Below are 18,808 nucleotides of genomic sequence, written 5' to 3' on the forward strand. Positions count from 1 at the left end.
TCGGAATGCATTCAGGACGGCGATGGACAACAACAAACACAAACTCGATCAACAACGTGCTGCTTGCGCCAGATGATTAAAACAGCCAAACCACATCCCTTTGTTCTTCTGAGCAAAATTGCATGATAAAAAGGAGATTTATTCAAGAAGAAAAACAGCATGCGTCGGTATAAAACTGGCTAAATCCCGCCGTCGCTGTGCGAGCCGTGCATGCCGATACAGTACTGATTGGAGGTGGCTGATCTAACCTCGCCTTCATGTTCAATGACCCCCCGCTAAGGATGTCCCCCTGTGCCTTGCCTTCATTTCTGCTCTGGCATGCGGCAAAATCCAATTATCTGCAACAAACTAGATGTTGTCGGTGAATATGGATGGCCGGCGCGCACGGCGGCATGTGCTCAAGGTCGGCAAATAACGCCTCGCGGTTTTAAAGGCGGCTGGTCTACATATGCCCCTGCAGTTGATAAGCTATCAACTGATTGCACTGGGCGAGTACAATCTGGTTATTTAGGTTGGATGCTGACTTACTCCATTGCATTTTTTTTCCCCACCAGCCTGGATTGGTTGGCTCAACATCGGCCGTTGATTGATGGTCAAATGTCGCCTGGAATCAGTTGACGCTCCCAACGAAGCCTTGCATCGAAAAAAAAAAAAGAAGAAAGAAAAAAAACTGTCAGAACTGAAAGAACCCTCAAGGTTAAAGAGTCAAGATTGGCTCTTAATCCACTCTGAATGACGGCGATCTGACAGCCGTCTCCATAATGCTTATCAGGCCCTCGGCAGGGCCTGATAAACTTGGGTTATCTTTGGCGTGGACGCTAATGACTACCTTGCTAAACTGCACCCACGTTGCTGTTTTTAGAGTGCAAGTTAGGATAAAATATGTTGCAAAATGCAAATTGGTCAGGCCTAGACTTGGGCTGATGTACAGTAAACTAATCGCAGGAGATCGCTACGTGCTCTGCCACAAATAGCAAAAAAAAAAAAAAAAAAACCACCCCCAAATGTATCATTGCTAATATGACCATAATTCCTGGTCTACAGAGCGCACATGGTTACAAGCCTCACCAAGTACATTTGTTAAGGAAATACCATTTGGTACATACATACGCCAAAGCTGTGTAAAAGCCGCAAGTGCCCACATTGAAATATTTACAAAGAAAGACGGTACACAGAAAGAGTTTAACGCTAGCGCCGCAATAACGCTAACAGGGCCGGTTCAAATAAAACTTAACAGTAAATATCACTGAGACGCGCCAGTAGCACAGGAGCAACACGCTAGCACAGCGCGAGCGCAGCACTAACAGGGCCGGTAAAAGTCACTTCCTCGGCACATATATTCCACTGGTCTCATTCTTACCTTTTCCGCTCGAGTGGCCCCTTGCGGCCATTAGAAAAAAATGCACAAATTATCCACCTGACTGCATAAATGAGCAGGGTTGAAAGCGTGTGGAAGAAAGTCGCGGCTTGGAAGCCGGCAATTACGGTCCTAGTTTGAACTGGAAATAGATCACGGCTACTTATTATCCCGAAACGCGTGAATGTCATTCAAACATGATCTGAGATGATCCTTACAAAGAAGTGGCTTTCAAATGTGAAAATGCACTTGAAATACAGTATAGCAATTGAGGTTGTTGTTATGCCAAGAATATCTAAGAATTTTAAAGAACAAAGGTTCCGCAGAAGAAGCTTAATCAGAATTTGTAAAACATTTTATCAACCTTACAAACCTTTAAAAAGGGTAAATGTGTGTATTTTTTTATTGGCAATTTCTTTTAAAAAAATGTTTAGATGATATAAACTTGATTGTTCTAAAAATTCATCATTTTGACCTGGTAAGGTAATCAGAAAATGTATAATTTTAAAAAGTTCTAGGATTATTTAAAGACCAAACAAAAGAAAAGCGAAAGGTTCATTGTATTTGATTTTTTTTAGACTTCTGAACCAAAACCGGAAAACAGGAAATTGAATTCAAAAGTCAAAGAAAAATAGTTCGTTGCACTGTTTGTGTGAGCTGCTTTCCATCTGCATTGCACGGATTCCCACCCGCGTCTTGTTTGAACTGACGTGAAATGGCCTCGACATCGTTTGTTGATTATTTTGTCCAAATACCTGAAAACTAGCAACACGCTATCGTCGTCTTTTTGCGGTAGGCCTAACCGAGTTGCCTCGGCAACGTTGTCATTGTAATATTACGGGACAGGGAAGGTGTCATTACTAGTGTTTTTTCTCCAGTGTCTGCTACTAAACCTTGCGTGCCATTATACAAATTTCTGAGCTGTGACAAGATCTTCTTGAGGCTGTTTTTATGAACAACTGCTGATTTTTTGGAATTGCGGCTAAACTGCCAGTTTTCTTTGTGCGTGTCATTTTGAAGCTGCTTTTGTTCACTTTCAGTGCTTGTTCTTTTCCTCTCATCTCAAATGAATCAAAATGGATTTTCATGTTACATGTGGTTGATTTTTCTTTTTTTCTTTCTTTTCTTTCTTTTTTTTTTTTTTTTTTGTATTTCACCTCCGCCAACAGCAACAGCCCGGCCCACAAGTACTACCTGGCCAGCAGCCCCGTGAACGGCGCCGTGTACCTGTCGGACACCAGCAGCCGCAAGGTCTTCAAGGTCAAGTCGCTCAACTCTCCCAAGGAAGTGGCCAAGAATCTGGAGCTGGTGGCTGGCACCGGGGACCAATGCCTGCCTTACGACGACGCCCGCTGCGGCGATGGGGGCAAGGCAGCGGAGGCCACGCTCACCAACCCCAGAGGTGAAAAAGTCAATGCTGTCAGTTGGGACTGCTCTTGTACTATGTGTGCGTTTTTATAACTCCAATTAAAAGTACCGCAATGTCTTTTTTTTTTTTTTTTTCATGAGTCGCACTCATGATGCTCTTTCAGTGTTTTTCAATTCAATTTTCCTTTTGAGTGGATGTGGGGGCATCAAAATTCTGTGCAATCAAAATCTCATCAATAGAGGTAATTTTTTTTGTTAGCATCACTGCTGTGAATTATTTTAAGACTTCATTATTTTTATATTTTTATTTCCTTGCTCTCCCCAGCATCATTTCCCCCCCCCCCCCCTCCCCCCATTCTCTATATTTGGACAAGGCGTTAAGTCATTTGATCAGACGCTCGCGCACCTTTTGTTCTCCCTACCGGCACGACAGTGTGATTCATGCGTGCTGAAATCTCACTGGCGGAGAAGAAGCGTTAAAAAAAGAAAAAAAAAAGGTTTTCTTTGAAAACAACACGTTTTCTCGCCAATGCTGAGATACTGTGACTGGCTCTGGATTTGCAGAAGAAATCATACAAAGATGTGGGCTGGCGTCAGGTGCTTTTTTTTTTCCCCCCATGGTCATCTGATACAGGAAAAAAGACGGAGTCAGTATGTTTTTAAATTAATTAATAATGCAGCCAATTTGTTTGAAGAAAATCAAATTAAATATAATCCAAATAATTTCCAGAGGAAAAGAAGTCCACTATATTAAAAAAAAAGTCAATTAAAACAGTTGCAGTGCCGTCGTCATAAAAATAAGCCCTCAACTCCACATTTCTTTTGTTCAAAATATTTGTATGTTAATATCTAATAATAAGAAATCCACAATGCAAAAAAATACATAAAATTTGACAATTCTGTTTTCAAAATATGATATAAAGAGGAAAACAAATGAGGATCTAAGAGTTGACTTGCAAAAATATAAATTAAGCGTTTTATCCAAAATGAAATAGTTCTCCGTTCTGGATCGTTCCAGCTTGTGCTCTTTCCACATAATCCGAAGATCTGTGACTGTTGTGCGTCATCTCTCTCTCTTTTTTTTTTTAAGGCATTGCGGTGGATAAGTACGGCATAATCTTCTTCGTGGACGGCACCATGATTCGCCGAGTGGACCAGAACGGCATCATCTCCACCCTCCTGGGCTTCAACGACCTCACTTCCGCCCGACCCCTCAGCTGCGACGCCGTCATGGACATCTCTCAGGTATCGCCTCCGCCATCCGAGCAGAATTGACAGAGGATGCGTGTTGACCTTTTGCCGCGGGGCGTGGGTATAGGATGAGGTTGAACTTTAACCCCGCGGGCTCTCAATCCATGCAGACGTGTCCAGTGAGGCACGCGCACATATGGACCGCGCCGCAGTACTAGACTGCACGGACAGTTCCCCCTCGTTAAGCCACCCCGGGCAAGGACATCCGTGTGCTCGCATTTTAAACTTGCATAACTGCAGTGAATATAGAAAGTCTTCAACTGAAAAAAATGTGGTTGCACAAGTGTCCACATCCACTTCAGATCTAGGAAGATTTTCCAGATATTTTTAAAACAATGCACATGTGGGGTGGCACGGTGGTGCAGCTGGCAAGCGTTGGCCTCACAGTTCTCAGGAACCGGGTTCAATCCCCGCCCTCCATGTGTGGCATTTGCATGTTCTCCCCATGCCTGCATGGGTTTTTTCCGGGCCCTCCAGTTTCCTGCCACATCCCAAAAACATGCAACAATAATTGGACACTCTGAATTGCCCCTAGTTGTGATTGTGAGTGCGGCTGTTTTGCGATTGGCTGGCAACCAGTTCAGGGTGTTCAACTAGAACAATAAAAGCTCAATATGTGGCTGTGTCAGATTTAAACTCATCAATTATCCTTATCGCTTATCCTCACAAGAGTCGCAGGACTGCAGGAGCCTATCCCTGCTGTCTTCGGACAGGAGGCAGGGTACACCCTGAACTGGTCACTAGGCAATCGCAGGGCACAAACAGACAGACAACAGCCGCACTCCCAATCACACCTAGGGGCAATTTAGAGTGTCCAATTCATGTTGCACGTTTTTTACTCTTGTTAAAGTTAAAATGGCAGTCAGTAAATGTCTGCTTCTGCCCTACATGAACAAAGTTGTTTTCATTTTTATTTTTAACAGCCACCATTATTACCGCAACAATGAAGTCCTAGTTTTTAGGAGCAAAAAAATATCTTTTTTTTAACATATTCCTATTAATGAGTGAAGACAGACTTTTTTTTCAGGAAAATGGGCACAATAATATGAGAATATCCCTGTTTGAAATATGAGTTCATTCCCTTGTTCAAGTTTGGCTGACTTTACGATAAGAATTTTCATCCATCCATCCATCCATTATCCAAGCCGCTTATCCTCACAAGGGTCACGCGACAGCCAGAGCCGAACCCAGCTAGCTTCGGGCGAAAGGCGGACTACTCCCTAAGGTGGTCGCCAGTCAGTCACAGGGCAGATTTCGACACCACTGAGTGGGAATCGATCCCACGGTGCCTGGACCAAAGTCAGGCATGTGTACCACTACACCATCAGTGACTGACTGCCTATAAAAATATTGAGAGTTAAAATACAACTTTGGTCCTTTTTTACTTATGTTTCAAATTACTCATGGTTTTACACCGCTTGTGGTGGGTACCACTGTTTTTTGTCCTTTAAAAAGAATTCTCAATATTTTTAAAAGTATTTTATGCAGGTAACACTTTTTGTCGATATACTACTACTGTCGCAACCGGTCCCATATTTGTGTCCATGCGTTAGCATCACTCTTTTCCTCGTTGCCATCCTACAGTGGCATCACAAAAAACCCTTTAAATAAAATCCAAAGAAAAAGCACAAACATCACCCACGGAAACTGTTCTCAAGGACTGGAGCTCTGCAACCATGACAAATGCCCTGCGAGGCCTGCCAAAAGATGCTTAGACGCTAAAAAGCATTCATTAAAAATGCATGCAGGCGAGCGCGCAGCTTCAAACACTCGCCAAGCCCTCACTTGACATCAGCGCTTCTCTCATCGGAGGAGCCTCGCGCATTATTACCTCCACCACGACAGCCGTCATGTTGATGTTGATGTTGATGAAGCAGCGTAATGGCCACAAATGGGACTTTACATGTGAATGATTTGTCACATTGTTTGCCTGTCATATCGGATCAAATTAGGATCAAATGTCACAGCGGAGTCAGAAGCTGTTTTGTCACACCGAGGTTCGTGCAGATCTGATACAGATTGAGCACCAATTGAAATTGACGAGTTCAAATGCAAAAGGGGGGGCTTTCACCAAATAAGTTTATTTGTAGTTTTCATGTTAGAAGCTGAGCGGGTTTTGCCCTGGTTGGTACTTGGATGGAAGACCACCTGGGAATACCAGGTGCTGTAAGCTTCTCTCCCCGGCTAAATGCAGAGGGGTTGCGTCAGGAAGGGCATCCGGCGTAAAACTGTGCCAAACAAATATGCGTTCATCTAAGATGGCACGCTGTGGCGACCTCAAACGGGACAAGCCGAAAGGAAAAGAAGAAGCTCTTAGAGCTAATGATTAGTTACAGTAGTTGCTAAAAAAACATAAAATGAGGTTAATTTGGGGGGAAAAAAATCCCAACTTTTATTGAAAAAGCATTTCAAACACATCTTTGATGTCAATTAACTGTGAAACCAAACATAATTTTCTTTTAAAAAATTAGTCCAAAATTGTCATATACAGTGAAGAAAATAAGTATTTGAACACCCTGCTATATTGCAACCAAGGAGTGGCTCCGTAAGAAGCACGTCAAGGTTCTGGTGTGGCCTAGCCAGTCTCCAGACCTAAACCCAATAGAAAATCTTTGGAGGGAGCTGAAACTCCTTGTTTCTCAGCGACAGCCCAGAAACCTGTCTGATCTAGAGAAGACCTGGGTGGAGGAGTGGGCCAAAATCCCTCCTGCAGTGTGTGCAAACCTGGTGAACAACGTTTGACCTCTGTAATTGCAAACAAAGGCTGCTGTACCAAATATTAACATTGGTTTTCTCAGGTGTTCAAATACTTATTTGCAGCTGTATCAAATAAATAAATAAATAGGTAAATTAATTAATTAATTAATTTAAAAAAAAATTTACATTGTGATTTCAGGATTTCTTTTTGGATTATCTCTCATAGTGGACGTGCACCAACGGTGAAAATTTCAGAACCGTCGGAGATCTTGCAATATAGGAGGATGTTCAAATACTTATCTTCACTGTTACAATAAAATTACGTACACTAAAACAGTATGTATTATGTTCTATGGATAAAAATGAATGAAAGGCAGATTTACTAGACCTACATTCACTAGAAGTAACCCCCAAACATAACCCTAAAACAAAAAGACACACAAAAAGCTGAAATCATGTCCGCTGCACATTTTCGACCAAGCAAGAAAGGAACGACAAGCCTGTGACCCTGCTTGGGCATCATCCACTTGTCGGAACCGGTCTTGGCTTCTCCGTTTTGGCTTTTAAAGTCTTTAAAGTGTGCTCTGCGGGGCTCCCCGCTGGGTTCAGACCTTAAGCAGAGGCACATGGAATGGTATTTGCAGCTTCCGCGGCAGCGTTGACGTTGGATTTAGATTCAGACGGGGGCTTGAAATGATGACATTTCGCTCGTCTGCGGACGGACGTCATGCTGTTGCCTGCAAAGAGGGAACATGATTGCTACTTGACGCTGTCCTGGAGTAAAAACAGGCACCGAAAAAAACGTGTTTAGTGATGGATTTTTAGAGAAGTTGCTTCTTTTTTTTTTTTGGTTTGTTTTGTAGCGGGGGGGGGGGGTGATCGGCAGAGATGGAAGAAAATCTCATCTTTGCAAGTCTGAAGGCTTACTTTTCAAAGTCCCAAGTTACGCTGGCAAAAATCAAGCAAGACCTGGGCACAGTATAATCCAAAAATAAAGATACAACCAAAGAAGAGTTCACAATTCACTTAGTGAGCTCCATTATTAATATTAGATGTTTTTCATGGCGCATAAAGGAGTGTATTGTCTGTTACATGTGTTGCTGCGTCATTTGTGTTCCAAAAGCCATTGCTTCGAAAGGTTACAGTACAGCACGGTGACTTCAATGCCATACATTAGCCCATCTATGACATTTCGCATTGTGTGGTAGCGTTAACCTAGCAGACTTTCGCAAGTGGTTAACAAAAAAAAAATAATAATTGCACACGACCTTGTAAATGCAGCGTTTTTAATGTAACAGAGAAGACTTCTCAAATTATGTCCAATCGTTCATGTCTAAGTCATCGATTTTAGCCAAGTCGGAAAATTGGTGACTGACTCAAGCCCCCGTCTGTTGTGATTGGGTGACATCATATTAGACAGCAGCTTTGCGAAATGACTTTTTAAAGTGGTTTTAAAAAAAAACACACAAAAAAACAAGCGGCTTGGCACTCGCCCTCATGCGATATTTAACCAGCAGTGCAGACAAGAAATTGGTTTTTAAGGAATTAAAATTCTGCCCGCCATCCGCTCCTTCACTTTCCCTGCAAAGTCAATGCATTTTGGGAACGCCGGCGGGCTCGACGGCGTTGTACGCGGCCCACGGCAACGCCTCATCACGGGGAAGTCTCCTCCCTTTTGGGTGAGATACGCTTTTTCAATCACAGGCCGACAAGTGACGGAATCAAAAGTGTGACCAATAACGCCTCGGTGACTGCGGTGCTTTTTTTTTTTTTTATGTCGTCAATTCCCCAGTTGGCCCTCAAACGGTGAAATTGGCTAAAAGAGCGGGGGAAGATAAAGGTGGAGGAATATAGTTGGCAATCTTCTACTTGAAAGCGGATAACGACCTCTCCTGTGTCCAGTGTCACACGGGATCACGTGACGCGTCATGGAACGACTTGAAAAAAAATAGAGCTTTATTTTTCGAGCACATGCAACACGGTGACGTACGGAGACGCTCAGTGGCCCAACTTCACTCCAAATTTGGTTCTTTTTATCTTGTTTATTCTTTTAGGCTTGAGTCCTTTGTAAAATATAAAAATACATTCATTTTAAATGTGTGCTTAATTTTATTTTCATAAATAAGTTTGCATATTTTATTCTCATAATTATCCATATATATAATTAATATAATTATAATTATAGTATAACTTCATATCCATTTATTATTTCATATCTATTTTATATATGACTTGAAAATTATTGACGTGTTCTTTTATCCAGTGCAGTCAAGTTATATGTAAAAGATTTTTTTTCATTTACATCATACATATATTTTATTTGTAAAATTGAATTAATAGCTTTTCAAGTTTTAATCAACATTCAAATCAGTCCAAACTAAACTTCATGAGCATCATATTCGGTCTTTATATTGTTTCAATTGATTTAAAAAAAAAAAAATCATTGAGTCAAGTCGTGCATAAATTATTTGCAATTTGATTAAATTTGACATTATTTTTTTTCCACTCACTCCACGGGTCATATGCAAAGTAGCTGTCAAAATTCCAATAATACAGATGATTTTTGTCATCATAAAATGTATATGAATCTCATTTATAAAATACAACAAAACATCCGAGAACTTGATTGCTCTATGACAACACTTAAATTATGTAAAACCGCTCACTCCTGGATGGCGCGTGAGGGATGTAAGAGCCCGGCCGCGGCAAGTTCCAGTTTTGTTTCCGTGGTTGTTGTCTCATTTTCCCATCGTTTGTACACGTTGTACCTCACAAGAACACAAAATGAGCCAAAGAAGAAGACAAAATAAATAATCATAATTCTGCCTTGACAAGAATGTTGAAAGTTACAAAGGAATGGAACATTTCCAGTCTGTATTTTCACTTGATATGATCAAATGTATTTATCAATGCGAGGGTCTTGTCATTTCCATAAAATGAGAATGCCAACCTGTTTGCCTCCATTTAAAGGGTTTTAATCAAGCTCCTATTGCAATACGTCACTTGATAATATGTTCTTAAGAATAATTAAGTGAAAGGAAGCGTGAAAACAAAAGCAAGGAGCGTGCTGCATTGTCAGTGGAACAATAGCGTTTAATTGAGAAGGCTCGAGGCGGACGAGGCCTCGGAGTGCACTCCAGCTTCATCGCCGATCGTGACACAATTAATAAGCCGCCTCGACTAAAGTGCTGCCAGTGACGAGGACGCCGCATTTACACTTCTTTAAAATGTCCGTTTTATGTGATCCTTATCAATTCACGCGCTTGCCCTTTTCCTCGCTGCCATTGATTGTTATCGTTGGATCGTGCTGAATAAAGAGCCCGTTTCCACTTTTAACACTACACTTGCCATCGCTTTCGTCTTTATCAGATGATTACTGTTTTTTAAAATGGAATCTATGAGATAAGTCACTTTTTTTAAAGATAGTTTTTACTTACTTTTACCTTGACTGACCGCAGTGACCGCTTTGTTTTCACCAATCAGGAGGATTTTGTACAACTTTTGAACTTTTCTAAATACAATCAATATATAGTATAACAGTATATGTACATACTGTTAGTATTTCTCAGAAAATAAGTACAGTGAAGAAAATAAGTATTTGAACACCCTGCTATATTGCAAGTTCTCCCACTTAGAAATCGTGGAGGGGTCTGAAATTTTCTTCAGTCCAAAGTAAGAGATATAAGCTTCACAGAAAAATCCAGAAATCCATAAATGATTTTTCGTGTGATACAGCTGCAAATAAGTATTTGAACACCTGTCTATCAGCTAGAATTGTAACCCTCAAAGAACTGTTAGTCCGCCTGGGCTGGGTCTATCAACATGACAATGACCCAAAGCACATGGCCAGGAAAACCAACAAGTGGCTCTGTAAGAAGCATATCAAGGTTCTGGCATGGCCTAGCCAGTCTCCAGACCTAAACCCAATCGAAAATCTTTGGAGGGAGCTGAAACGCCGTGTTTCTCAGAGACAGCCCAGAAACCTGTCTGATCTAGAGCAGATCTGTGTGGAGGAGAGGGCCAAAATCCCTCCTGCAGTGTGTGCAAACCTGGTGAACAACTACAAGAAACGTTTGTCCTCTGTAATTGCAAACAAAGGCTACTGTACCAAATATTAACATTGGTTTTCTCAGGTGTTCAAATACTTATTTGCAGCTGTATCACACAAACAAATCATTGTGATTTCTGGATTTTTCTTTTGAGATGATCTGTCATGCACCTACAATGAAAATTTTAGACCCCTGGGCAGCAGGGTGTTCAATACTTATTTTCTTCACTGTATATATATATATATTTTTTTTTACATCAAACTCTACTTGAGATTGAGGCTTTAAAAATGTTTCCGTGCTCCAGTTTATAGTTCTCATTTCTCTCCGAGTTCTTTTGTCGCTATTTATTCTACCTAGCTAAATTAGTTAGTCCCACTTAATTTATTAGATGCAAACTGTGCCACGGTGGGCTAAACTGAACAAAACCGTCTAAATCCTGTGGTATTTTTCTTGACCAAGACCCTAATGGTTCTGGTGTGTCGCCGTCTTAGGTACGTCTGGAGTGGCCCACAGACCTTGCAGTGAGCCCCTTGGACAACTCACTGTATGTCCTGGACAACAACGTGGTGCTCCAGATCTCTGAGAACCACCAAGTACGCATCGTGGCGGGCAGGCCCATGCACTGCCAAGTTCCCGGCATCGACCACTTCCTTATGAGCAAGGTGGCCATCCATGCCACCCTGGAGTCGGCCAACACGTTGGCCGTGTCCCACACCGGCGTGCTCTACATAGCCGAATCGGACGAAAAGAAGATCAACAGGGTACGGCAAGTGTCTACCAACGGCGAGATCTCCTTGGTGGCGGGGGCGCCAAGCGGCTGTGACTGCAAGAACGACGCCAACTGCGATTGCTACTCGGGTGACGAGGGCTACGCCAAGGACGCCAAACTGAACGCGCCCTCCTCCTTGGCGGTGTGTCCTGATGGAGAGCTTTACATCGCCGACCTGGGCAACATCCGCATCCGCTACGTGCGCAAGAACAAGCCCTACCTAAGTCCACTCAACATGTACGAGGTGTCGTCGCCCATCAACGACGAGCTCTACCTCTTCGACGCCAACGGCAGCCACGTGTTTACCCAAAGCCTGACCACCGGCGACCACCTGTACAATCTAACCTATAGGGGGGCCGGCGAGCTCAGCACCATCACGGACAAAAACAAGAACGTGGTGACCGTCAGACGAGACACCACGGGGATGCCGTTGTGGATCATGGCTCCTGACGGGCAGACATTTTGGTTCACCATGGGAACCAACAACGCCTTGAAGAGCGTGGCGGCGCAGGGACAGGTCCTCGCCGTCATGACGTACCACGGGAGCTCCGGACTGCTCGCGACCAAGACCAGTGAGAATGGGTGGACCACCTTCTTTGAGTGAGTAATGTTTTATGTCAGATGTTTTGTCTTTTTAGGATGGTATAGGAGTTGGCTGCAAAGGTTCCAACCGCAGAGGTTGAGTGGGCAAGGTTTAGTGTTTTGTTTCCGGTGCCTCTTGAAAACGCTTTTCAGAACACAGTCGACAAAATGGGATGGCTGTCAAACAACAAACCTGACAGACATGACTGTGGAGCCATGTGATTCACTTTGTGGATGAGAATGAGTGCATCTGTGGGTGAGGGTCTGATGTGCCCCCCATGCTGATGCCAACTATGGATATGGCCCAATCAGGAGAGCTTCATTCAACTCTTCAGGGGCAGCAACCGTGCTCCAAAGATGGCCGGCGCCCATGTCTTGTCATTAGAAAAACTTGACAAAATGCAACAAACACGAGCGTCCCCCATCAGAACTTGACACGTACTGGTATCGGTAATAAACCGCCGGCTGAAATGGGACTCAGCACCCCTGTCCACCCACATGATAAATTGTGAGAAAACTTGAGTAGAGAGGAAAGAAACGGGCAAAATCCCTTGCAGCCCTTTGTTTCGGGGCAGTCGCGTCTTCCACGTCTGCCAGGAACATAGCTAGCCTTGGGTTAGGGATTCGAGGTTGCGGCAACCTCGGCTGACAGTTGAGTTCAGTTCTGGAACACAGTGCCGCAAACATCGCTCACTCAGAAAAGAGCGGCACAAATACAGACGTAATCCCATTTCTTTTATCGTATAAAACAGCCGTAAACAACTGCCGTGGCCCCGTCCTCATCTGCTCTCTAGGATGTAAATGCGCGGCTTCTACACTTTTTTTTTTTTCCATTTTCCCGTGACTTCCAGGAAGCAATCTGTCCCGTCGCTTAATAGCCGGTGCCCAGAGGACGCAAGGCGCGCCGGCTGCGTGGCGTTCCAAAAAAAAAAAAAAAAAAAAAATGCGATGAAGCGGACTGCGCTGATCAGACATCTGTTTCACCCCGCCTGAGGAATAGACAGGCCTGATGCATCATCAGATGCTCGCTTTCATCCATGCTGACACTCATCACCTGTCTTTGATTTGCTCTACACGCACTCAAGATGGCGTCGCTGATGGAGACCTAAATCTACACAGAAAGATCTGATTGGTCCTGTGCGGATGCCTGCAGAGTCTCTTTTGGGGGTTGGCTCTCGTTTGTGCTCAAGGGTAACATTTTCTTCTTGAATGGAACAGATGGGCCGGGTCATTCTGAAATGAGATTTTTAAAAATATAAGATATATATTTATTTTTTTAAGCATTAACTCATTTACCAGCACACGTTTCCAAAGAGGAGTTCACCGTATTGCTGCAGCTGTTTTGGAGCATTTTGAAAGATTTCTCAAGACCCCGTAGCGAACATTGTGTTCTTTGCAGGTTTAAAATCCAAACCCCCAAAAGAAAAAAGGATGCACTCTTTCATTAGAAAACAAAATTGGCTTCTCCTGCTTTCCATTCGTTCGTAATGAGTTGTAAAACATGGGTTGGATTCATCCAAAAAGACGGGTTTCTTACCATGGGGTGGGAGAAATAATAAAAATCAACATCAAGCAGAAAAGTGACCCAGGCGCTAATATATTTTTGCTTTTGTGACACTGCATGACTCGAGTTGTACGGCGGTCAATTTTTAATATGGTGTTCATCATCTTTTCTCATAATAAATTTAAACATCGTCTTCGGACCAGTTGATTGATATTGGATAAATTCAGCCACCAAACCTGATGCACAGCGGTTAGGAATCACAGAATTAACCCATTTTTAATAAAATGTTTTTATTACTCATGTCTGATGTACTGTAAATCAATAAACAAATTACTTCACGAGATAACTGAATAAATACATCGTAATTAAAAGATGTTAGGGGACAAACATGATGAATTAATTGGACAAATATCACAGGACTCTTGATAATGCAAATACCATGTGGGATAGATTAACGAATGCTACAGGCTCTACTTTTCCCACCCCTGGACCAAGAGGGTTTTGGGGGGGATTATTATTAATTTAACATCTTTATGATTGCTTTGTTTGTGTTTTTTCCATGCGAGAGCCGTGTGTGTTGTTTTGAGAAAAGCTTTACCAGCCTGCGTCCTTTAGGCTAATGCGATTCATGAATAAATTAGCTTTTAATCATGTTTTAAGGACACCACAGGCTCCTTTCTGTTCAATTCAATCACCCACCGGATTGTTATTAATATAATCCATAATTTGTCTGATGTAATGCCCCCAAAACAATGCTATCCATACTAATAGTGAAAGGTTTTTAATTGCCGTGCTCCTCGGATTCCAAGCCACGTGCCCGCACCAGCAGTTTTTGTACCATTTGCGGACGGTCCATGGCGAATTAAAAAAAAAAAAAAAAATCATATTTACCTACCAATGCCAGTCCACTCATCAATGTTTTATCCCAGCCAATAACAATGTTTGTTTTCCTTCCATAATTAGCTTTGAAGGTCACTCCATCTCCTCAGGGAATTGAAGTGAGGGTAGTCAGAGTTGAAAATCTCATCTGTCAACTTTTGTGTTTGTATTAATTCATGCACACTCAAATCCCGTCGCCACGCAGAAAAACATTTAGGCAAAAATGCCAAAAAAATCTGAAAAGTACTTGCTCTTTTTACCACCCGCATACACGCGGACGTTCTGGTGACGTCAGAATTATATTTTTCCATTTTTGGCAAAGCATTTACAGTGAACCATCTCATATTTGCAGTCCGGTTCACAGATTTTGGGGGGAATCTGTAGTCCTTTATCTGCTAAAAATTGCAGGTTAAAGCCACACCCAATACAAAAATATACCTTCAGCGATATGCAGGGGCATCTTGATGCCAGGCAACTGTGTTGAACTAAGGCGAGGAGGTTCATTTAGTCAGGCCATAGCCTTGTCCAATAGAAAAAAAAAGTGCTTTACTGCCATCTTGTGGCATTCATCGATTATGCTAAATCTTTTTAGTTGTGCGTCAATTGGTCACAGATTTTCGTCGTCAAATCACTACCGATGTTTCCACAGCCCTGGTCTGTCATAGTGACACATTTCAAATTGTGTCGGCATGCTATAGCCATTTCGAACAATCCATATTTGAAAGTACACTGTTCGGGATCCAGCTGAGTTGGGGACACACAACTGCTGCCCTCCTGTTATTGTTTCCAGAGTCTTCACTCAGACGCGTCCTGACAACTTCGACTCTACAAGGCACTCAGTTTAGCGATTAGCGGCTACCCCGGAGGACGGCGAGGCTTTGTCCAGTCTATTATTATTGGGGACACCCCCCCCCCCCAACCCACTCCCATTCCTGCGCGAAAGGTCACGGAGCTGGCGTGTGACACAGATGTGATGCAATATGAAGGGACTCGTGGGCATCCAACTGGAAGACATCACCCCCTCCTCCCCCGTCCACCACCACCCTTGACCACAGAAGGCGAGCCAAAAGGCAGCTGGGTCCCGAGAAGGCTGTTTTGGGATTTGGGGGAGAAAATAAAAATATGCCATTTAGCAAAAAGCAAGAAATATTAGTCCACATTCAAACATAATTGCTGGCTTCCAAGCATTAACTTGAGAACATTTGAGCTACTTAGAAAGGCCTCATGTCTAGGGAATCACGTCTAGGGAAAAAAAAAATTGATTTTGTTTATGATGTACACAAGCAGGGTGGTACGGTGGCTCAGCTGGAAAGCGTCGGCCTCACAGTTATGAGACCCGCCTGTGTGGAGTTGGCATGTTCTCCCCGTCCCTGCGTGGGTTTTCTCCATGTACTCCGGTTTCCTCTCACATCCCAAAAACATTAATTGTTTACTCGAAATTGTCACAGGTGTGATTGTGAGTGCGGTTGTTTGTCTCGATGTGCCCTGCGATTGGCTTGCAACCAGTTCAGGATGTCCCCTGCCTCCTGCCCGTTGACAGCTGGGATAAGCTCCAGCACTCCCACAACCCTTGTGAGGATCAGCGGCTAAGAGAATGCATGGATGGATGTACACAAGCAAAAAAAAAAAGCATTGCTTTTAAGCTTCCCCATCTGTGTTGGTTAGTTGGTTCCAATTGGAGATCATTTGGGTAAATTCCCACCTTGGAGTAGGTCAAAGTACAAGCCCTGGAATTTCCTCAAAAGGGCAGACAGACTACTTTGTTCTCCTCTGGAACTTTTCTGAAACTTTTTGTTCATCTGTATTGAAAGACACGTCCAGCCAAAATGTCTGTGATCACAACAAGGAGGAAGCAGTGATCCCACACATATTCTTGGTTCACTGTACGCAAATTGACCTATTCACATTTTCTTTTCTCTGGAGCCGCTCCTGGTGTTTTACTGAAAAAGTCATCTATTCACAGTTTTTATATATTTTTTTAAAATGTGCTAATATACCATAAGATGTCCCCAGAGTCCTGTCTAAATAAGGATTGGTGTCAAAGAAGTACACTGATTTGTTAGAGTTTGACGGAGACAAGCTTTGTATGTCAAGGGGAAGCTAACTTTAGCCTGGGTTTTTAGACAATTTTAGACAATACGGAATACGGACATTAGCATATACTATACATGCTTATTATCCGGTACAATCAATAATTTATTTTTGAAGGGTGATGTTGGAAGATCACTTTCAAATGACAGTTTGCCAAAACTGGCCCAGTGCGTCACTTTATGAAAAAACTATTTCTCATTAACGATCTGCCAACATAGCTTTTATTGTGCTTGAAAGCAAGCATGAGATATGATAAATGATTAAATGCATGAAACAGTCAGAGATGCTATCTTGAAATGTATCATTGAGATTGGGATTAGTGATTAATTTGTATTAAATTGGAATATCCTACAATAAAGCAATTCATATTCTTTTTAACCTGGAAAATTCCATTTAAAACAAAATAATAATTGTACTGAATTCACAAAAATTGTTGCCGTGTTGCTTTTGCATTTTAACTCAACTGCAGTTGCGAATTATATTTTTATTTTAAAGGAGGAAGCGTCTATATAATCTTTGCAGTTACGTTAAATTTGACACCTGCATTAAACTTAATATTGGCAATTATCTTTTAAAATATTTGGAGGGGTGTCACTTAATTATTTTTGCTTTTGTTTACTGTGGTTTTGCGACGGAGGGCAGCGAGGTTTGTCAGGGGAGGAGGTGGGGGGGGGTCTTCTTCAGGTGCAAATGATTTTAGCATTTAGCATCTTTGGAAGACTAAACTGCGCCCATCGTGAGCCTCGGCTCGGATTACTTTTATCTCCGGGAGATGATTCCTCTCCCGCTCTTCCTGTCCATTTTGGATATTTGAGATGGCAGCGCTGAGGGAATAAACTCACGCCCACCCGCCTGCCAGCCTCATTTATTAGGGGCTTTACTGTGCCGTGCGGCAACATGCAAAGGGGGCTCGTTTTCAATCGGTATTCAGCGGGCATGATCAGTCTTCATCCTCGTGTAATGTAGCGCTGGCGTCGGCCATTTTCTGGAACACTGGCGCGGTGACAGCGTTCAAATTGTTCGCCACTGATGTGCCAAGATGAAACAATCTGGCCCTGTTGTGTCGCCACGTGTCGGCTTTTTAGTCGGGGGTGGAGGAGGCCGGGCCGCACTTCGCCGCTGCTTAATGAGATGAGGTGATAACGCCGCACGTCTGTTAAGCCGTAAAAAGGACGTTGACGGATCGTGACGAGGCGCTCTTTATCTCCCCTCTGAAAGTTTAAAGCACAATGTTAAAGTTTTTGGGATTCCACTGGGGTCTTTTGCGGGTTGTAAAAAAAAAAAAAACTATTTTCCACACCTCACAAATAGATTTTTAGCATTTCCTACACAACCTTTCTCCATGATGTCACATCCAGGTGGGAATAGCTCAAGATTCTCATAGAAAATTAATGGCACAGAATCCTCCTTTTGACCGTAAAACGGATAGCGCCCAGTCGTCTACGTGGTTAAATGTCATATTTCGCTCAATTCCTCATAGACAACCCAACCAAACATTTTCTATTTCTTTAGACTTATGAGTCCTTCAATTTACAAGTTTTTCGAATTACAAGTTCAGCATCGCTCATTCTATTTTTTACGTATTTATATATTTATTTATTTTTGCTTTGTGCTGAGAACAGAAAATATACATACAAGTGATCTTTTTTTTCAAATCATGACATCAATTCTGCCATCCTCGAAGATGTCATGTTCAGTTTGGCAAATAGCAGTTGCTTCAAGCCGTTTATTTCCTCTCCCACTTGACGTTTACTGTAATACCAAATATTTTAGAAAATGAGAATTACCAAACCACATAACTGTAGGCTAGCTTAAAGCTAATGCAAAATGCTAAATAGACTGCACTTATATAATGCTTAATCTATACCATCACATTGCCCAAAGCTATTTACAAAGCCTCACATTCACCCATTTGCAATTTTACACTAATGACACCAATATACCAAAATGACGTAGACGGGCTAATGAAACTCGCATCATGTTGATTGTCGAAGTGGTCACAAAACCATTAAACAGCTTACAGTTGACCACAAACTGCTTAGCCACACATACAGAGTGAACACATAACAAAACTCGAGGCTTGTATTCCTTTTACTCTGCAAAAAGCGACGATGATTACAGCATCTTAGTTGTTATTGTCTTCTTGGGTTATCCTTATTCAATACAAGTATATTGTTCTATATAAAATAAAATAAATTCTGTGCATCATATTCGGCTTTTGAGAAAAAGGCACCTTGTAAGTATGCGTGTACATCCCCTTC

The 18,808-nt window shown here is 42.5% G+C and overlaps 1 protein-coding gene across 10 annotated transcripts in view; it reads left to right on the top strand.

Annotated features, from left to right (window-relative positions):
* Positions 1 to 18,808, top strand: part of tenm4 (teneurin transmembrane protein 4) — a 298,762-nt gene that overhangs the window by 250,328 nt on the left and 29,626 nt on the right. For all 10 annotated transcript variants that reach the window (XM_061826837.1, XM_061826843.1, XM_061826844.1 and 7 more), the window contains 3 exons: positions 2,527 to 2,759; positions 3,816 to 3,970; positions 11,214 to 12,091. In XM_061826837.1, coding sequence (XP_061682821.1) covers positions 2,527 to 2,759; positions 3,816 to 3,970; positions 11,214 to 12,091 — 1,266 coding nt within the window. The remainder of the gene's footprint in view (positions 1 to 2,526; positions 2,760 to 3,815; positions 3,971 to 11,213; positions 12,092 to 18,808) is intronic.

Source organism: Syngnathoides biaculeatus, chromosome 8, assembly GCF_019802595.1.
Source record: "Syngnathoides biaculeatus isolate LvHL_M chromosome 8, ASM1980259v1, whole genome shotgun sequence".
Lineage (NCBI taxonomy): Eukaryota > Metazoa > Chordata > Actinopteri > Syngnathiformes > Syngnathidae > Syngnathoides > Syngnathoides biaculeatus.